The 15,120-nt window shown below is 37.8% G+C and overlaps 1 protein-coding gene and 1 long non-coding RNA gene across 6 annotated transcripts in view; one reads left to right on the top strand and one right to left on the bottom strand.

Moving 5' to 3' along the window:
* LOC137843549 (uncharacterized) overlaps positions 1 to 15,120 on the bottom strand; it is a 43,908-nt gene that overhangs the window by 10,534 nt on the left and 18,254 nt on the right. For both annotated transcript variants that reach the window (XR_011089579.1, XR_011089578.1), the window contains one exon: positions 11,843 to 11,986. This is a non-coding gene — a long non-coding RNA (uncharacterized lncRNA). The remainder of the gene's footprint in view (positions 1 to 11,842; positions 11,987 to 15,120) is intronic.
* VPS13D (vacuolar protein sorting 13 homolog D) overlaps positions 1 to 15,120 on the top strand; it is a 104,414-nt gene that overhangs the window by 76,034 nt on the left and 13,260 nt on the right. For all 4 annotated transcript variants that reach the window (XM_068658868.1, XM_068658866.1, XM_068658867.1 and 1 more), the window contains 2 exons: positions 2,907 to 3,039; positions 4,560 to 4,755. In XM_068658868.1, coding sequence (XP_068514969.1) covers positions 2,907 to 3,039; positions 4,560 to 4,755 — 329 coding nt within the window. The remainder of the gene's footprint in view (positions 1 to 2,906; positions 3,040 to 4,559; positions 4,756 to 15,120) is intronic.

Below are 15,120 nucleotides of genomic sequence, written 5' to 3'. Positions count from 1 at the left end.
AGACAAGTAAAGTACCTGCCTTCTTACCTGTACCTGACCTGTCAGCTTGCTTCATTCAGTAGCAGGGAAAGGATTTGTAAAATGGGGAAGAACTCGAGATAAATACCAAGTTGCTAAGTTCTTTTTTGGTAAGCAAGTAGGCAAAGGACACGTGAACGTGGAGGAAGAAGGGGGATAGGTTTTAGAAGTCCCTTGTTCAGTTTTATGTTTGTTCCATAATGGGCTGTATTTAGTTCTGTTGGCATTTACATGGTTCTTAACTAGCCTTTGAAGTTATCACGTCACACCTTATTAACAAAGGCTAAGGAAGACAAGGGTGGATAACACCTTTGTTGTCACCCTTGTTTATCTGGAGACTATTTTCCACATGATTGGGTTAACGACTCAATAAGCCACCTTCACTGCTCTTCCATAAGTCTTAACGTCTAATATTGCACTTCCTAAAGGAGGCATCTAAAAGCAAGGTCTCTGGGCCAGGGGAGAGCAGGGAGGAAAGGCAAAATTGGTTTTGTGCATTAACTTTTTCAAGTCTCCCTTACAAGTTGGTGTTGAAAACAGACTTAAACTGCTTTAATTTCTAGCGCTTACTCAGGTTCCTGAACCAGAAATAACTTGCTACTGCTGAATGATGTTTTTATAATACAGCAATTTTAGTCTGCATAGACTGGGCACAAGGGTGTATTTTACTCTGTTAGGATTTTTTTTCCCTTTTTATAGATAGGTACAGTCATGTTGTTGAAAAAGGCTCACAAACAGGGAAAATATATCTGAAGTGAAAGGAAAAAGATGGTTAAAAGTTTCTGATATCCAGCAGTTATTTCACTTGTGGTATTATGTATATTGGGTGACTTGAGACAGCTCTTGTCCAGATCACGAGCTAGGATAATGCCAATACTACTATTAAGTGTGAATCTTTATTGTAAATAGGCCTAAACTTGACAGCAGAAAATGGCAAGTTGCTCACTTGCTCAGCAGACCTTAACATGACCTGTGAAATGTCCAGTTGGTTGTTTTTTTTTTTTGCTTTTACACTTAATAGAGACTATGATTTTAACCTGCGTGCATATATTTTTCTTCTTCTCCTCCTTCCTAAGCAGATAAATCATTATTACATTAAAATTCTTTCTGTGCATGAAAAAACTGAATTGTTATTGAGTATTAGGTGTCAAATTCTGCTTCACTGAGGAAGGAAAAATATAACAAAAAATAGATTGTACTTTAGCAGAAAAGCTGGTGTAGTGGAGCTGGTTAATTTAGGACAAAAAACATACCAAAAGGTGTAAAGAAAGCTTTCCAGTTTGATCAGTATTAATATCTTGGTTTATTCCTGCTTGCTGCTTATCTAATTATGAACTAATGTAGCTCTCAAAATGTTTCCCTAAAAGATAACTTGCAGGACTTGACAGGTTCCTTTATGAGATTTGATATTTAAAGGCCTGTTGAGCATTTTAATTTTTATAGCAACTCCTCTAATCCTTACATCAGGTTGGTTTGTACTTCTAGGCTAATTAAAAAAAAATCATGTCTACATTAAGTTCACATGGAGGTCAGAAGTAATTCAGTCAGTGATCACTATGCTCTGCTTAGTGTCCATATGATCAAGAAAGGTCATGGGACTTAATTTTTATTCATGTTGTTAAAACCTGCTTGTTTAGATAATTGGAGCTGTTGCACTGGTTTGTCTTTGAGCTGGACAGAAGTATTTAAAGCTAGGAAATCTTGTCAGTGGTGAAAAGGAACCCAGCCTTGAAAACGCTGATAGAAAGAGGGCGTTGCACTGAGCACATGAATTAGCTCTTCGTCTATTTCTTTTCTCATCTCTAGTGTATCAGAGTTTCATACAAGGTTTTAGTAGACTTTAGTTGCATACCTTAATCATGTGTTTGTTTGTTTGTTCTTTAATATAAATTATATGGATGCAAAGGAGACTGTACAGGTGTACAGGCTACTGATTGGAGATTATTATAGGAAAATGCCTGCTAGGAACTCCTTGCCATAATAATACCCTGAATATGAGGTAAAGTTATAAGATTCTTTTTTGTCTCCCCTTTTTTTGGAGCCTCCCTTCCCCCGTAAGCTTCTGTTTTGTATCTGATTACATCAAACCTAAAGGTCAACAGATCACAATCGATCACTTTATTTGGAACTTTTTCATTGACTGATACTCGGGATGGTCAGAGTTCTTGGAATAAGTCCTGTTTGGACTTGTATACGTTCTTTTATGTATATCTCAAGTCTCCCCCCATCCTGTTAAGTGCAAAGAGTAAAGCTGTGCCAGACACAAATTTAAGGTTCCCTTAAGATTTTTGTTCTGCAGTTCCTTGTACCTGTGGACACTTCACGGTTTCACCATCCTGCACTAGATCAGCCCACGTGCCGCAATGAGCGTGGTCCGACTCTTTTCAAAACAGAGCCAGCCATTTCAACATTGTGTTACTAAGAAGAATTTAAGCAACTCTTGCAAATGTTTCAATCTCATGTCAGGAATATTTGCCTCGAAGCTTTTCACATATCTTTGCAGAAGAAAAGCTTTGTATCTAAACATTCTTTTGAGTTTTCTGAAAGGTTACAGTTGGGTCACTAGAACTTCTTTCAGTACATCTTTCACAGGTTTCATTTCTTTTGGCTTGACCACCACAGTTGAGCACCTATTACGGTTTTGACCATCTCCTCAGGATTTAAGTTGCATTAATAGAAAGCACAGGTTAATGGACTTTTTCAGAACTTTCTTCATTTGAGGAAAAAAAAAAAAGCTTGAGTAACTGTGCATGTGTTTAAAAAAAAAAAAAAAAGTATGAATACATATTTCACAACTAAAATACAGGATTTTCTTCAGTAAATATGCATAAGGGAAACAACTTTTTTTTTTTTTTCATTAAATAACAGAAAAGGTTGTTCTCTTACAGTTTGCTGGGACCTTGTCAGATGGTTTGGGTAAAACAATGGATAACAGACACCAAACCGAACGAGAATACATTCGATACCATGCTGCAACCAGCGGAGAGCATCTTGTAGCTGGAATCCAAGGACTTGCACATGGTAAGCCTTAACTGTAATTTTAACTTGTTTCACTCTTGAAGTAATGAGCGGATAGAAGAGTACACTACAGTTTGTATTAATCTTGGGTGATTAGTTGCAGCCCAAGAAGTTTAAAGTAACATTTCACCAGTTTGATGATTTTTTTAATTTTTTTTCTTCTAAGTCTGTTAAGAACTAGAGTAATAAATTTGTGTAAAAGGCAGTGGACTAGTCATAATTTGGCCAGAATCTCACATCAATTTAGCTCATGATTTATCTGTTGAAGAGAGTTAAATCAATACAAGCCAAGTTTAAATCAAATATTTATATTTTGCATCATCTTGACTCAGTTTGTTTAAATGTCATTCTTTGAGTGCAATTGTTGCAGCCTGTATAAAGATAGTCTTGCTTTTACTAAAATGGCAATCTTTTCTACGCTAAGCTAAAGTCTTTACACTGGTGTTTTCTCATAGAGACCATGCAGGTATTTGAGTGGATCATGAGAGGTCTGTCTCATACTGGTGTGTTGTAAACTCTGGTGTAAGCAGTATTAGTGTAAATTGAGGAAAATGAAATATTTCAGACTGCTGAGAAGTCAATTAAAAGCATCTAATTGTGTCATCCAATAATTAATAGGACTGTTTTGATTTCAGTTCTGTAGAATTCTTATATGCTGCCCATCCCCCTACCCCAAATCTTATCTGTTGAAGTGGAGGAATTAACCATAATCTACAGTTGTTCAAGAGAAGTGTTTTAAATACTTGGTGCTATGCCGTTCTCAAGTTTGCAAGACGCAGCCTGGTCTGTACTTAAATTATAGTGCTTGAAAGAGCACCTGGCCGCTTGAAAGCTAAAGAGCCAGATGGTGTGAGCATTTTTGTGTGTCTTAAGCCAGTTCATCAAAAACTTGAGATTTTAATCATGAAGATATGGTATCCATCCATAAAGCACATTCTCAGTTAATATGAGCTGTTCCAAGTCTTTTGAAGTCTCTGTAGGTTCTTGACTTCTTCTCAGCACTTAAATTCTTAGTGGCAGAAAAGTTCACAGAAATGTCTTTCGGCAGCATCTCAGTTAAAATCATGTAATTCCAGTTTAATGTAGTCGACTTTTTCCTTATACAATTTTCTCAAATTGTATAAGCTTTTGTGGTTAAGTGAGTTTTGTCATACTTTGGGTAACCACCTCAGAAATAGATGAGGACTCTGTAAATACAGATGGGGAATAAAATAGTATAGAAATGTAACATGATATACATTTAATGGGTTAAATCTTTCTGTGGGATATTATCCATGTAATTTGTTCGTAATATCTGTATGCATGCATGTATATACTGCATGGGTTTAAAAATATATTTTAATGTATAAAGTATAAAATTATTAGCTAATTAGTTCTAAAAGTTTTTGTATTACACGTAATGCACAGCACATTTTTATCAAGCTTAACAGTAAATCTTAGGCAGACATCATCAGCTAGAACAAAACTGTGTCATTTTGAGAGGCGATACTTCTGGCCTACTTTGCTGTCCTTGTCTTCGCTAGGTATCATTGGAGGATTGACAAGTGTAATAACTTCAACAGTTGAAGGTGTGAAAACTGAAGGCGGTGTCAGTGGTTTCATATCAGGCCTTGGGAAAGGCCTGGTTGGCACAGTAACCAAACCCGTGGCTGGAGCTCTGGATTTCGCATCAGAAACTGCACAGGCAGTGAGGGACACCGCCACCCTAAGTGGCCCCAGGTCAGTAAGCTGTTTCTGTTTTCAGTCAATAATATTGTAAAAATGCATCTTACAATACCTGCTGCAATTTCAAATCTGGTATCTTCCTTTACCCAAAGGAACAATGGTTTTCAAATCAAATCAAATACACTGTGTGCTATTAGTGATGTGGCCCATTTTAATCAACTTGCTTTTTCCTTGGCAACTTTTTTCTATGGTGTCTGTTGGTGCTCTTGTATTAGTGAAATTTGCACAGAAGAGCTGCAACATAAAATAGGAATTCCTAAACTGCCGCATTAGATAAAAATTCTAATTTTCACTTCGTACAATTTTTCTTTTTTACCAAAAGTGTGGCTATATGCCCTTATTTGCACATGCTCATTTGTTTACCTGAATGTATGTGGGTGGATGTAGGAGTCAGCACATCTGGACAGGTGCACTGGCCTCCTTCCTGCATTCAGTAAATAGCATAATGTGGTCTTGACAGAATAATGATTATCTTTAATGTAAATGAATATTGGCACTGACTGTGAGTGTGGAAGAGGAAAAGGGCAAAGTTTTAAAAGCCTGCTCTGAGAGAAGACTCTCTATTCTTTGTGGCCAAGAGTTTACTTTAGATGATAATACTATGCCAAGAAGTCCTTCTGTTGTATGCATGTAAGATCCTGCATGCTGAAGTGAAAGAAAATCCTAAATAGATTTTATGGTCGGAAAGCTTAGAAAAAAATGTTTGTGAAACGTTGGGTTAGTTTGCCTTCCCATTTGGCTTTTCCATTTCCTGTGTTTTATGATGCCACACTTAGAATCCTGAGGTGCCTACCATCAGTGTTTCAGTAAGGAACAATAAGCTTGATGAAGTGTGACTGAGATACAGGAAATTTCACAGAACGAACCTAGGTATACTTTGTTGTGAAAACGGCAGTGTTTACGTGTATGTCTCATGTATTCGGTACTTAGCTCAATTTTGTAAAGCCAAGAGGTCAAGGATTACAATTTGGTGAGTAAATATGTATACATAAAATTACACGGGAACTATAAGCGCATCCCTGAGAAAACACTGTTTTGTTTGTGTGTTTCCTAATGTTTTAAGTGTGCAGATTTATTTATTTATTAAAAGGTGGGGAGAAACACAACTGGCTATACTGTTACTTGTCTCACCAACTGAGCTGTGTTGTTATTACCGTTTGTATCGGGATGCACATATACTTAAAATTCATGTTTTGAAATATTTCTCTGATCCCAGCCTTTATGTAGCAGTAGCAGTGATGTTATCAACAGCTGATAAACCAGACAGGGAACAGGAAAGGGAGGACCCCCAGCTAACCTTATCTCCAGCTTGTACTTGCCTGTGTGGCGTATTTCCCTTTAACTTGTTAACTGTCAGTTATGAGATTAGGGCAGATGAGCTGAACCATGTTGTAGCTTCCACGGAATTCTGCAATACTACCCTGGTAGACCAGCACTGTGAATGACATTCATTTACATACACTGTGAAAGTGTCTTACCTATCAGCCTGCTACAAGAAAAAAAAAAAAAAAAAAAAAAAAACGTTGCCACTTACCACACTTCAGTGAACAAAATCTGATCAAAACTTTTTTTTTTTTTTAGATAAATGTGGTTGGGAATATATAGATAATGGGGGTGGACGGTACATAAGCTATAAGCAATCTTGCACCCATGTTTTCTTTGGTAAATTTTTTTTATATATAATGAAGCAACCAAATTGTTTTTTTGGGGGTATAAAAAAGAACAACAAAGGATTTGTACGTTTTTGGACTTCTGTGTACCAATATCCCCCTGCTGCATTTGTTAACCATACAAATATGTGTGGTTTGGAATCAAAATAGCATCGTGTTCCAAACCCAAGTTGCTGGCTCCTGTTAATTTTCTGTTTTATGTATGCTGGGCCATGTAGACTCTTCCAAACTAAGTACATAAAAACAGATAACTGATGAAAATAAGTTTATGTCAGTAACTCATCTCAAGTGTAGTTTTGAAGAATTGAACACAGTAGGAATAATAATAAGCATGGTGAGAACTATCTTAACCTTATCTTGACTGACAGATTATGTGCAAGTTTCAGGTATTCATGCAAAAAAAGTTTTGTGAAACAGTCAAACACAGTTGCATTTAAATGGCACGGTACATCACCATAAATTAAAGGCCCTTGCGATATTCATAATCATATGGTTGAATTTAAACAACTACAAAGCCACAAAACAAACAAAAGCCCTGAAATTATGCTGCTTGACTTTAATTACTGAATTATTGGAACAGTTTTCCAGGAGATGGGGAATTTGAATTGAGGCTGTAGGTTCTTCTGAAAGGCAGGTCCCAGCAAAGTCACTGAATTTTAGTAGAACACTGAAGGAGACTCTGTAGCTTGTGTTACTCAGTGACCACGCTACATGCACATCAGTCTCTTTTGGCTTCAAATGTATTGATTTGTACTGGGATTCATGCAGCTAGCAACAGCCCTGTGAACCCTGTGTACAGAACATGGAGCCAAACTTGTACAGCTGAGACACAGACGATGGCTTTATAGCTTATTGCAGTAGTTTAAAATGTGATGTGTTTAAAGTGCAAGAAAATATTTTAAAATCTGACTTTAGGCTGGACTTTCTCAAGTCTAATCTTAAAAGTTATTATTATATAATGTATTATGTTTGTAATTTATGAATAAAGCTGTCTTAATAGCTTTAAATTTTAATGCAGAGGATAAAAGAAAACAATTGCTGACAATGCAGTATACATCTAATTTATTAAAAGTTAATGTCTGTGATTTGATACCTTTTCTGAGTGAGTTTTATGTGTTCCAAGTACTGCAGTATCACATGCAAGAGTTCTGATTATTTCCATATTTGTCATATACTGCCAAAAGTCTTAAAGACCAGTTCAAAACAGGAAAGCTGTTTTGTCTATAGATATGCCTGGAAAGCTTTCTCCTAGAAACATATTTTAACTCCTAATGCAGCATATCTTAAGAGAATATATATTTAGACATGTACCTAACTTACCAAGTAGTGCACAAAACTGCCATCATGGCTTTCTCTCAGACTTCTGCTAGGTCAGAAGTCTTGAGATGTCTTAGTTAATTTTGAACTGATGTGAGGGTTTGTGTTGTCCTCAGTACACAAGAAGGAGATTACTTCATGACCTACTAATTTCTCATCAATTCTGTTAGTGTACTTGACTGCATTTGTTAAGAATAGTTTGAGATTTGCAAGTTGTTAATGGTCCTAGAAAGTTCTTCTATAAATATTTGATTCTTTTAACTATGCTTAACCTAGAAAGAAGAAGCCCTCTCTGGTTATTCATTGTTCACCACCTCTCACACTATCACTCAGAAATGTGCAATGAGGTTGCAAAGTGCAACAGCAGAATGCCAGCACTAGGGCTTTATTTACTTTTCTCCTTCATGTGTCCATCTCACTGTTAGCTGTGTCTCTGGCTGTAAGAACAAAAGCAGTAGACTCAAGAGCCAAAGAATACCAGTAACCCTGCAAAGAGGAAGTACAAAATATTTAAGTAATCGTATGGAAGGTCATCCCAGCTAATATACTGCAAAGAGGATATTCTCAAGGTTCTCAATTTCTGAAGGTAAATATTGCTTGAGAATTAACACCTCTGTATGTATCCCAGGCTCCTTCCCTGCCTTGTACTTGTTCTAGATCTGACTTTGAGTCTTTACCATACTGTCAGTCGTGCATGGGTACGGACTGCAGCGAAGTAGACATTCTCCTGGGAAGCCCTTCGCAAAAACTTTGTACAAGTTAGTGATATTACACCTACCAGCTAGCATGCATTGTGTTGTGTAAATCTGGAAATGGTTCATACAGTACAGTTGAGCTGATTTATCAGTCTGATCTGTAAATAACACCAGCACTGTGATTTCCTTCATATCCTCTTTCCATTTTTTTTCCCAGCGGTATAATAGGCCTTTATTATGAACTGTGTTCTCAAATGATCTGTTCTTGTTTTGTTTTGGGGGGTGAGTTTGTTAATTTATTTGAGCAAGTTTGTCCCTTTTTCTCCTGTGGCACCATGTGAAATCACTGTAGCCATTTGCCTTTTCCTCCATGTTAGCTCTACTGTCCGTCTTTAGTTGTTGTTGAACATTTTTTATAGTTTTAAATTTTAGTTAGTCTGTCCAGATCCTTCCATCGCTGTCGTTGAGCTACTTTGAAATCCCCCCAGTCTGTAAGTTCCCATCAGTATTATGTGAAAAAAGACTGTCATATCACCGCTCAGTGACAAGCTGTACTCTGCAAGTCATCCAAAACAGTGTTGGCTGGTTTTACTGCCATATCACGTTGCAAATTGATGTCCAGTTTTCTGCTTGCTGTTTTCCCCCAAGAGTTTTTTGTTTTGTTTAACTGCTTTGCGAATATCTCCTTGTCATTTAATATTTGCATTCTGGATTATTTTTCCCTAGATGAACTGGGTTCCAGTTTTGTAGGTTGAATCCATTTCATTTCCTGCCATATTTCTGACCTCTTCAGCTTCTTTAGTACTTCACTGTCCTCACTGGAGTTTTAAACACCTTTTAGTTTGTCCTCTGCAAATACAATTTTATACGCTGCTTTTACTAGGTCCTTGAAGTTAAGCAATTCTGGTTTTGCGCCCCCACATTTCGCATCAGTAGACACTTCTGTTTAATTGGTTATTTTCTGTTACCAGGCTCACCTGCTCACTTCTATTGTTAGGTTTTAAATTTATCATTGGTAACTTTCTGTTGTTCTGTTGGAGATCCTGTTCAGTTCTTCACATGTCTACTCTTGTCGTGTGAATGACTGTAGATTTTCTTGTGGTGGAAGTAGTTCCTCAGACTGGAGCCCCACACTTGTTCAGTATGGATACTTTTATCTCAGAACTTCAGAATTTGATTTTTTTTTTTTTTTTTTGCTTGAAAATGCACTTCTCAGCTCTATTAGTTTATTAATTAGAAAAAGACACTAACCCAGCATCTAAGCACCTAAAGTTACTTCACTTTTGAATCAGACTACCCTTAAGAATGAGCACAAAACAGCCCTGTATTCCTTCCTGCCTGGTTCAAAGAGTTCGTACTGTTGTGAGTAACGAATGTGTCTAATGGGAATTTCTGTCAGAGAAGTCTGAAATAACAATTGTGTTTGCCTGTAAGTGGAATCCTGTCAAGACTGCCTTGGATATTCACTCCACCTATTTCCCTGTAAAGCTCTGTTGAAGGATTTCAAGCGATTGGGGCATCTCGGTTCCTCCTGTTTCTGGAGTATCTAAAGCCATGTGAAGTGGGGATGGAGTGCCGTATTTCACTTTGCTTCTGTATCTCTACATCTGATACAGTGACTAAGAAATCAATCTTTGGATACTAAAGCTTGTTTTTCAAGAAAGAAAAGTATAATTTGCAGAGTGACAAACACCTTCTTTTGCCTTTTTGTTCTGAGTCCAGGAAGGAAGGGTAGTAGAGAGAAACCCAGGAATTTCTGTATGTGAGAAATGCACTGGCTGTTACTGGACTGGTGGGTGGCCAGGGTTTTTTTTTTTTCCCCTCTGTTTCTTTGCTCCCTCCTTCAGGACTGACAGACTGGGCTGCCTTTCTCCTCTAGGACAAATTGCTGAGGAATAATTACTTGGGAGCACAGCCCGTGTTCTGCACAGTAAAGCAGAATTTGCTATGCATGGCTGAAGAAAATAGCCCTGATGCATGCGGGTTTTTTTTAATCCATGGGGTATAGTAAAAGAAGGGGAAACCTTTAAAACATGCAGGTTGCTTAATCTTATTGTATTGTAGGGTTTATAATTCTAGAACTGCATATATAAAAGTGGCAGTTAATTTCCAGAACAATACACGGTTCATTTTCCAAAAGCATTGTTAGCTGTTTAGCACCCAAAAGAAGCTCAGATGATGCAGAGAATCCAAACTCTGCATGAACGTATCCTTCTCCCTTTCCTTTTTACTGGGATGAATGGACATAAATTGGTACCAGCTGTAAAACCAAACAATAATGCCTCTTTATGCACTGCTGCAAATACCTTTACTTCTGAATAGTATTTTGAGGAGGTTATTGCTAGATATATTTGTTACTAGGTATCATGTAAAATGCATTTGGAATAGTTGTGAAATCAGTTGTCTTTACAGGCAGTTGTCTCTGTCCCCTTTTTTGAACTTGACCCAATTTAACTATTCTGAAGGAGTGGGAGAGCAAAACCAGTGTTTGGATGCATGGCAGCTACCTAACGCTTCATTAATATTGGACAGATGTGGTCACTTTCACATCTGCTGTATATGAATGTTTTTAGTAATAGGAGGTTTTGGGGGCATTGGGGAAAGCAATTATGGGCTTGTGTTAGGCAGTGTTTAATTGTACAGGTCACACATGCAGCATCTGTTACACATGATTAGCCTCTGGAGCCTGCAAGCTAGAATGAGCAGTAGGGCCTGACCCGAGGTAGGTAAACTTGAAAGCAAACATCTTACCTATTTTTAAAATGACACTTCTTCAGACTGGAGAATTGCTGAGGCTGTTCACTAGACCTCCTATTTGCATTTCACTTCTGATTTTTGTGTACCCTATGTATTTGCAGAGTTCTAGATGCTTTACATTCCAGTAGGGAGTGCTAACCTTTACTTACGAATTGTGTAACTTCCTTCTGTTTAAAGCCTTCTGCTCTGCCATGACAGAATGTATTCCTACTCTTAAAACTGAGTGAAAGATTGCTTTAAAGAAAACTGTGCGGTCACTGGCTTCACCACCGGTAACACTTCTGTTAACATTAAAAAGGAAGACTTTATGGGTGCCAGAACTGTAATTCTTAAGACCAGTGTCTCCTTTTTTATAAGTAAGAAGTATTTTTCCACTAAAATGTCAGTGTTTAACTTGACATTTAAGGACAGAAAGATACCCTGACTGCATACATGCTGTTGGCTAAGGGACAGAAAGGGACAGAAGCACAGGAAAGGAATGTTGCGAGGGGAGAACACGTGAATGAAAGTAGAAAACATTAAAGTGAATAGTGCTGGGTAGATAACAGAGCATAAAATGTGAAATTGTGTTTTGCTTTTCAGATGTCTGTTCATGGTTACCAACACACAGTTCCAAAAGATAAATGAATACAAAGTTCTTACCGTGATAGTCCCCACAAAGCCAAAAGATTGGCTAGCACCTTGTAAGTTACAGCTAGGGGCAAGTATGTGTCCATCGTTGGTCGGACAGTCCGGCACTGAGTGGAACACATAGCTTTTGCCTTAACCAAAAGACCGTTCCTGTGGCTGGGATCAGAACAGGAACCTGATTAAGCTTCATTGCACTGAGTACAATAACTGGTTTTGAGAATGTACGCGTTTGCGAGGAAAAAGCATTATATTGTATTAAACCAGTCTGGTAGGAAAAAGAGACAGCTAAAAATCAACATCATGGGTACACGATGTCCTTTTACCCTTCTCTTCGGGACAGGCAGACTTTTACAACAGTAAAGTATGTTTACCAGTTTAGGTTATATCTCAGGTACTGTCGTGTAGGCCTGGTGTAGTCCATCAGAAATGTAAGCAATTTTACAAACCTTCTTCTGAAAAGAGCTGATAAATCCCTTGCTGGATTTACCACAGATTTATTCTACCACTTACGCTTTAAGTGGCAGTTAAGAGGACTGGATTCAGTCTACAAAATGAAATTCCTATAGTGTGTGTCCGCTTCATAGTACCTAGCTATTAACTAAATTTCCACAGGATTTTAAACTAATTGCATGCAAAGATATACACTGAAAGGAATCCATGTAGACAGGGACAAAAAATTACTTCCTTAGAAATACTTATATTTCTACAGCCTCCATATTTTGCCCAATTATATTATGTTTCAGCAGATGCTTTTGAACAACACCAAAAAGTAAAAGGAACACTTAACAGTGTTGTATGTTTCCTATTTTCTGGCATTCCTGTGTTTTTTTTAGATCCTGCCTTATTCAGAAAGCCCTCTGCTAAATGATACCACTGTTTCAGTGTATTCTAGGCAATAGTTATTGATTTTAAACTATTATGCAGAGCTGTAGACTTAACTAGTCTGCAAGGATGCAAATCTGTGCAAAAGTACCTCCTCAAATGGAAATGGAGAGGCTTTGAAAACAAAAAATTAATGTGTTAGTATCAGCAGAACAAGCTAAAAAGTCTACAAAGACCAGGCAATAAAGTACTCACAATTTCCATTCACAGATCTACTTGCTTAGAATTAGGTGGGATGTTAAAAGCCATATATGCACCAGAAATGGACAAAAACTTTATTCAAAACAGACGCGTCTCTTGGAATGCATCAGGACAAATCATCAGACTGCATTAAACCAGTCGGACTCGATCCCCAGAATTGAAAACATTTAATGCACATTCTGTGGGTTTTTATAATGTCTTTTGGACATGTTATGAGTATTTTCAGTTCATAAAAATAGTAGAAAAGATGAAACTGGTGTTAATGCAATAGGAATATAGCATTTGTTTATTTACTAAAGCACAAATGGCACGAACTGCTCGCCAACGCAGTGGCTTTATGACCTCGTGTCCTGAAATACCTGCTGGTTGTGCCAGAAGGGTGAAGTCTGGTACAGCACATCCAGGGCAGCTTTCTGGGAATAAGTTTTACTGGTCTGGTACTGCTGAAGGTAAGCACAGATATTTTCAGTACATGGATAGTTTTTATTATACCCATAATCAGTAAGAGTCATTGTGGTTTTCCACGTATGTTTTTGTTCCTGTTGGATATATTTGGAATACTGTCTTTCAGGCTGTCCTTCCATTCACTTTCACTCCAAATGATTTTGCCTTGCATCACTTTAAAGGTTTCTTTACATCCTTCATTTCATGTCCTGTATCAATTGTCCTTTAATTACCACAGTAATAAAGATTTGAGGGGAGAGTATATTCAAATGTAGACTTTTCCAATTCCAAGACCAAACATGAAGACGTAGGAAATACCTGTTATGTACAAAGTGAAAGTCTTCTCTACATCTGCACTTCCAGTAGTATTGTGTGCTATAAGAATTACTTCCTACTAGTTCCTACCAAGCACAAATACCATGGCAGCAGGTTCTCAGGGGTAAGTTTAAAATGATAGAAATATTAGAAACTGCCAATGGACAGGTAGTGCTGCTTGCACTGACAGGTTTTATTTTCAAATTGAAGATGCAGCATGGCTGTAAAATTCATACTGTTCCTAGGCAGTATTTTAAGCCAGATTAGTTTAGGTTCATAGTTATGTGGTAATTACAGGCTTACTTGAAAGCCAGTGACCTTGTGACAAGGTATGTGCTAACATACTGTTAGCCTGTTTACCTGCTACTAGACAGCCTTTTTTTCCTTTGTCATTAATAGTGAGGTTTTATGTTCAGTACTAGTCCAGAGTCTGTATATGGGAGCCCAGGGCCTGCTGGGATAGGGTTTTACACTTGTGCTGTCCTTTTGCCCTTCCACTGAACTCTTTTCATTTCAGTCATGAGCAAACAGTCAGTGCCTGAACTAACAACCCTGCAATCCTCCAAAGCACGCCTCGCTTACAGTACCAAACAAAGGGAGGCCCGCGTGGGCCGGCCCAAGCCAAGGAATGCAGCTTCGGGGTTCTGCTCCATAAATTTAACCAGCACGACAAAAAGGAGATAATATGAGCCTTCGTGATGATCTGAAAGGGGGAGGTTTGTGTCCCATTGATTGCGGTCTGGCCTATTGCCAGGCCCCGAGCCTGACCGACAGTTGAACCATATCGTTAAGGCGTGTAATACAGCTCAAGTCTTGTACAGCAGCCAATGAGTACATATCCAGAGGGCAAAAGTTTATAAAGAGTTGAGGCTGTCCTGTTTAACCCTCTCACACTGCATGTAATATATACTGCTGCCATTCAGAAATAGTCACATTGCTATTAAAAATGTAAACTTTCAACTTTCTTTACTTGGAAAAAATACATATGTGTCCGATTTCTAATGTGCAGCAGATTTATAAAGTGATCTGAGAAAAATATGTAAAACTGATCCTTTAAAAAAAAATCCAACCCGCTTTTTTTCAGTACTTTATCCATGGAGTTAGTTACTTTTGTGTTCAGAGATGTCTTCTGGGTTGTTATACAAACTCTTTCATACAGATGGAGCTATTTATTGCCTTGATGTCACCTCATTTAGCATGGGGTTGGTATTTTTATAGATAATTTTTTCACCTAATGTTGCTGTTAACATGTGGAACGCTCTTTATCAGTTTTGTGAACACCAGCCAGTTGATTTGAATTATTCTTGCAACTCTTAACTTTAAAGATCAAAACAAACTTTCTGAGGAGGTTTATCACGTAGTGAAGTTTGTTCTAGCAGTTCTTTGCCATTCCTGTTGCAACACCAGTTGTACTGACTGAAAAGTATATGAAGGAGGGTATGAAGAGA

Source organism: Anas acuta, chromosome 22 (assembly GCF_963932015.1).
Source record: "Anas acuta chromosome 22, bAnaAcu1.1, whole genome shotgun sequence".
Lineage (NCBI taxonomy): Eukaryota > Metazoa > Chordata > Aves > Anseriformes > Anatidae > Anas > Anas acuta.
Note: the sequence above shows the minus strand (reverse complement) of the source record. Positions and strands in the feature narration are given on the sequence as shown.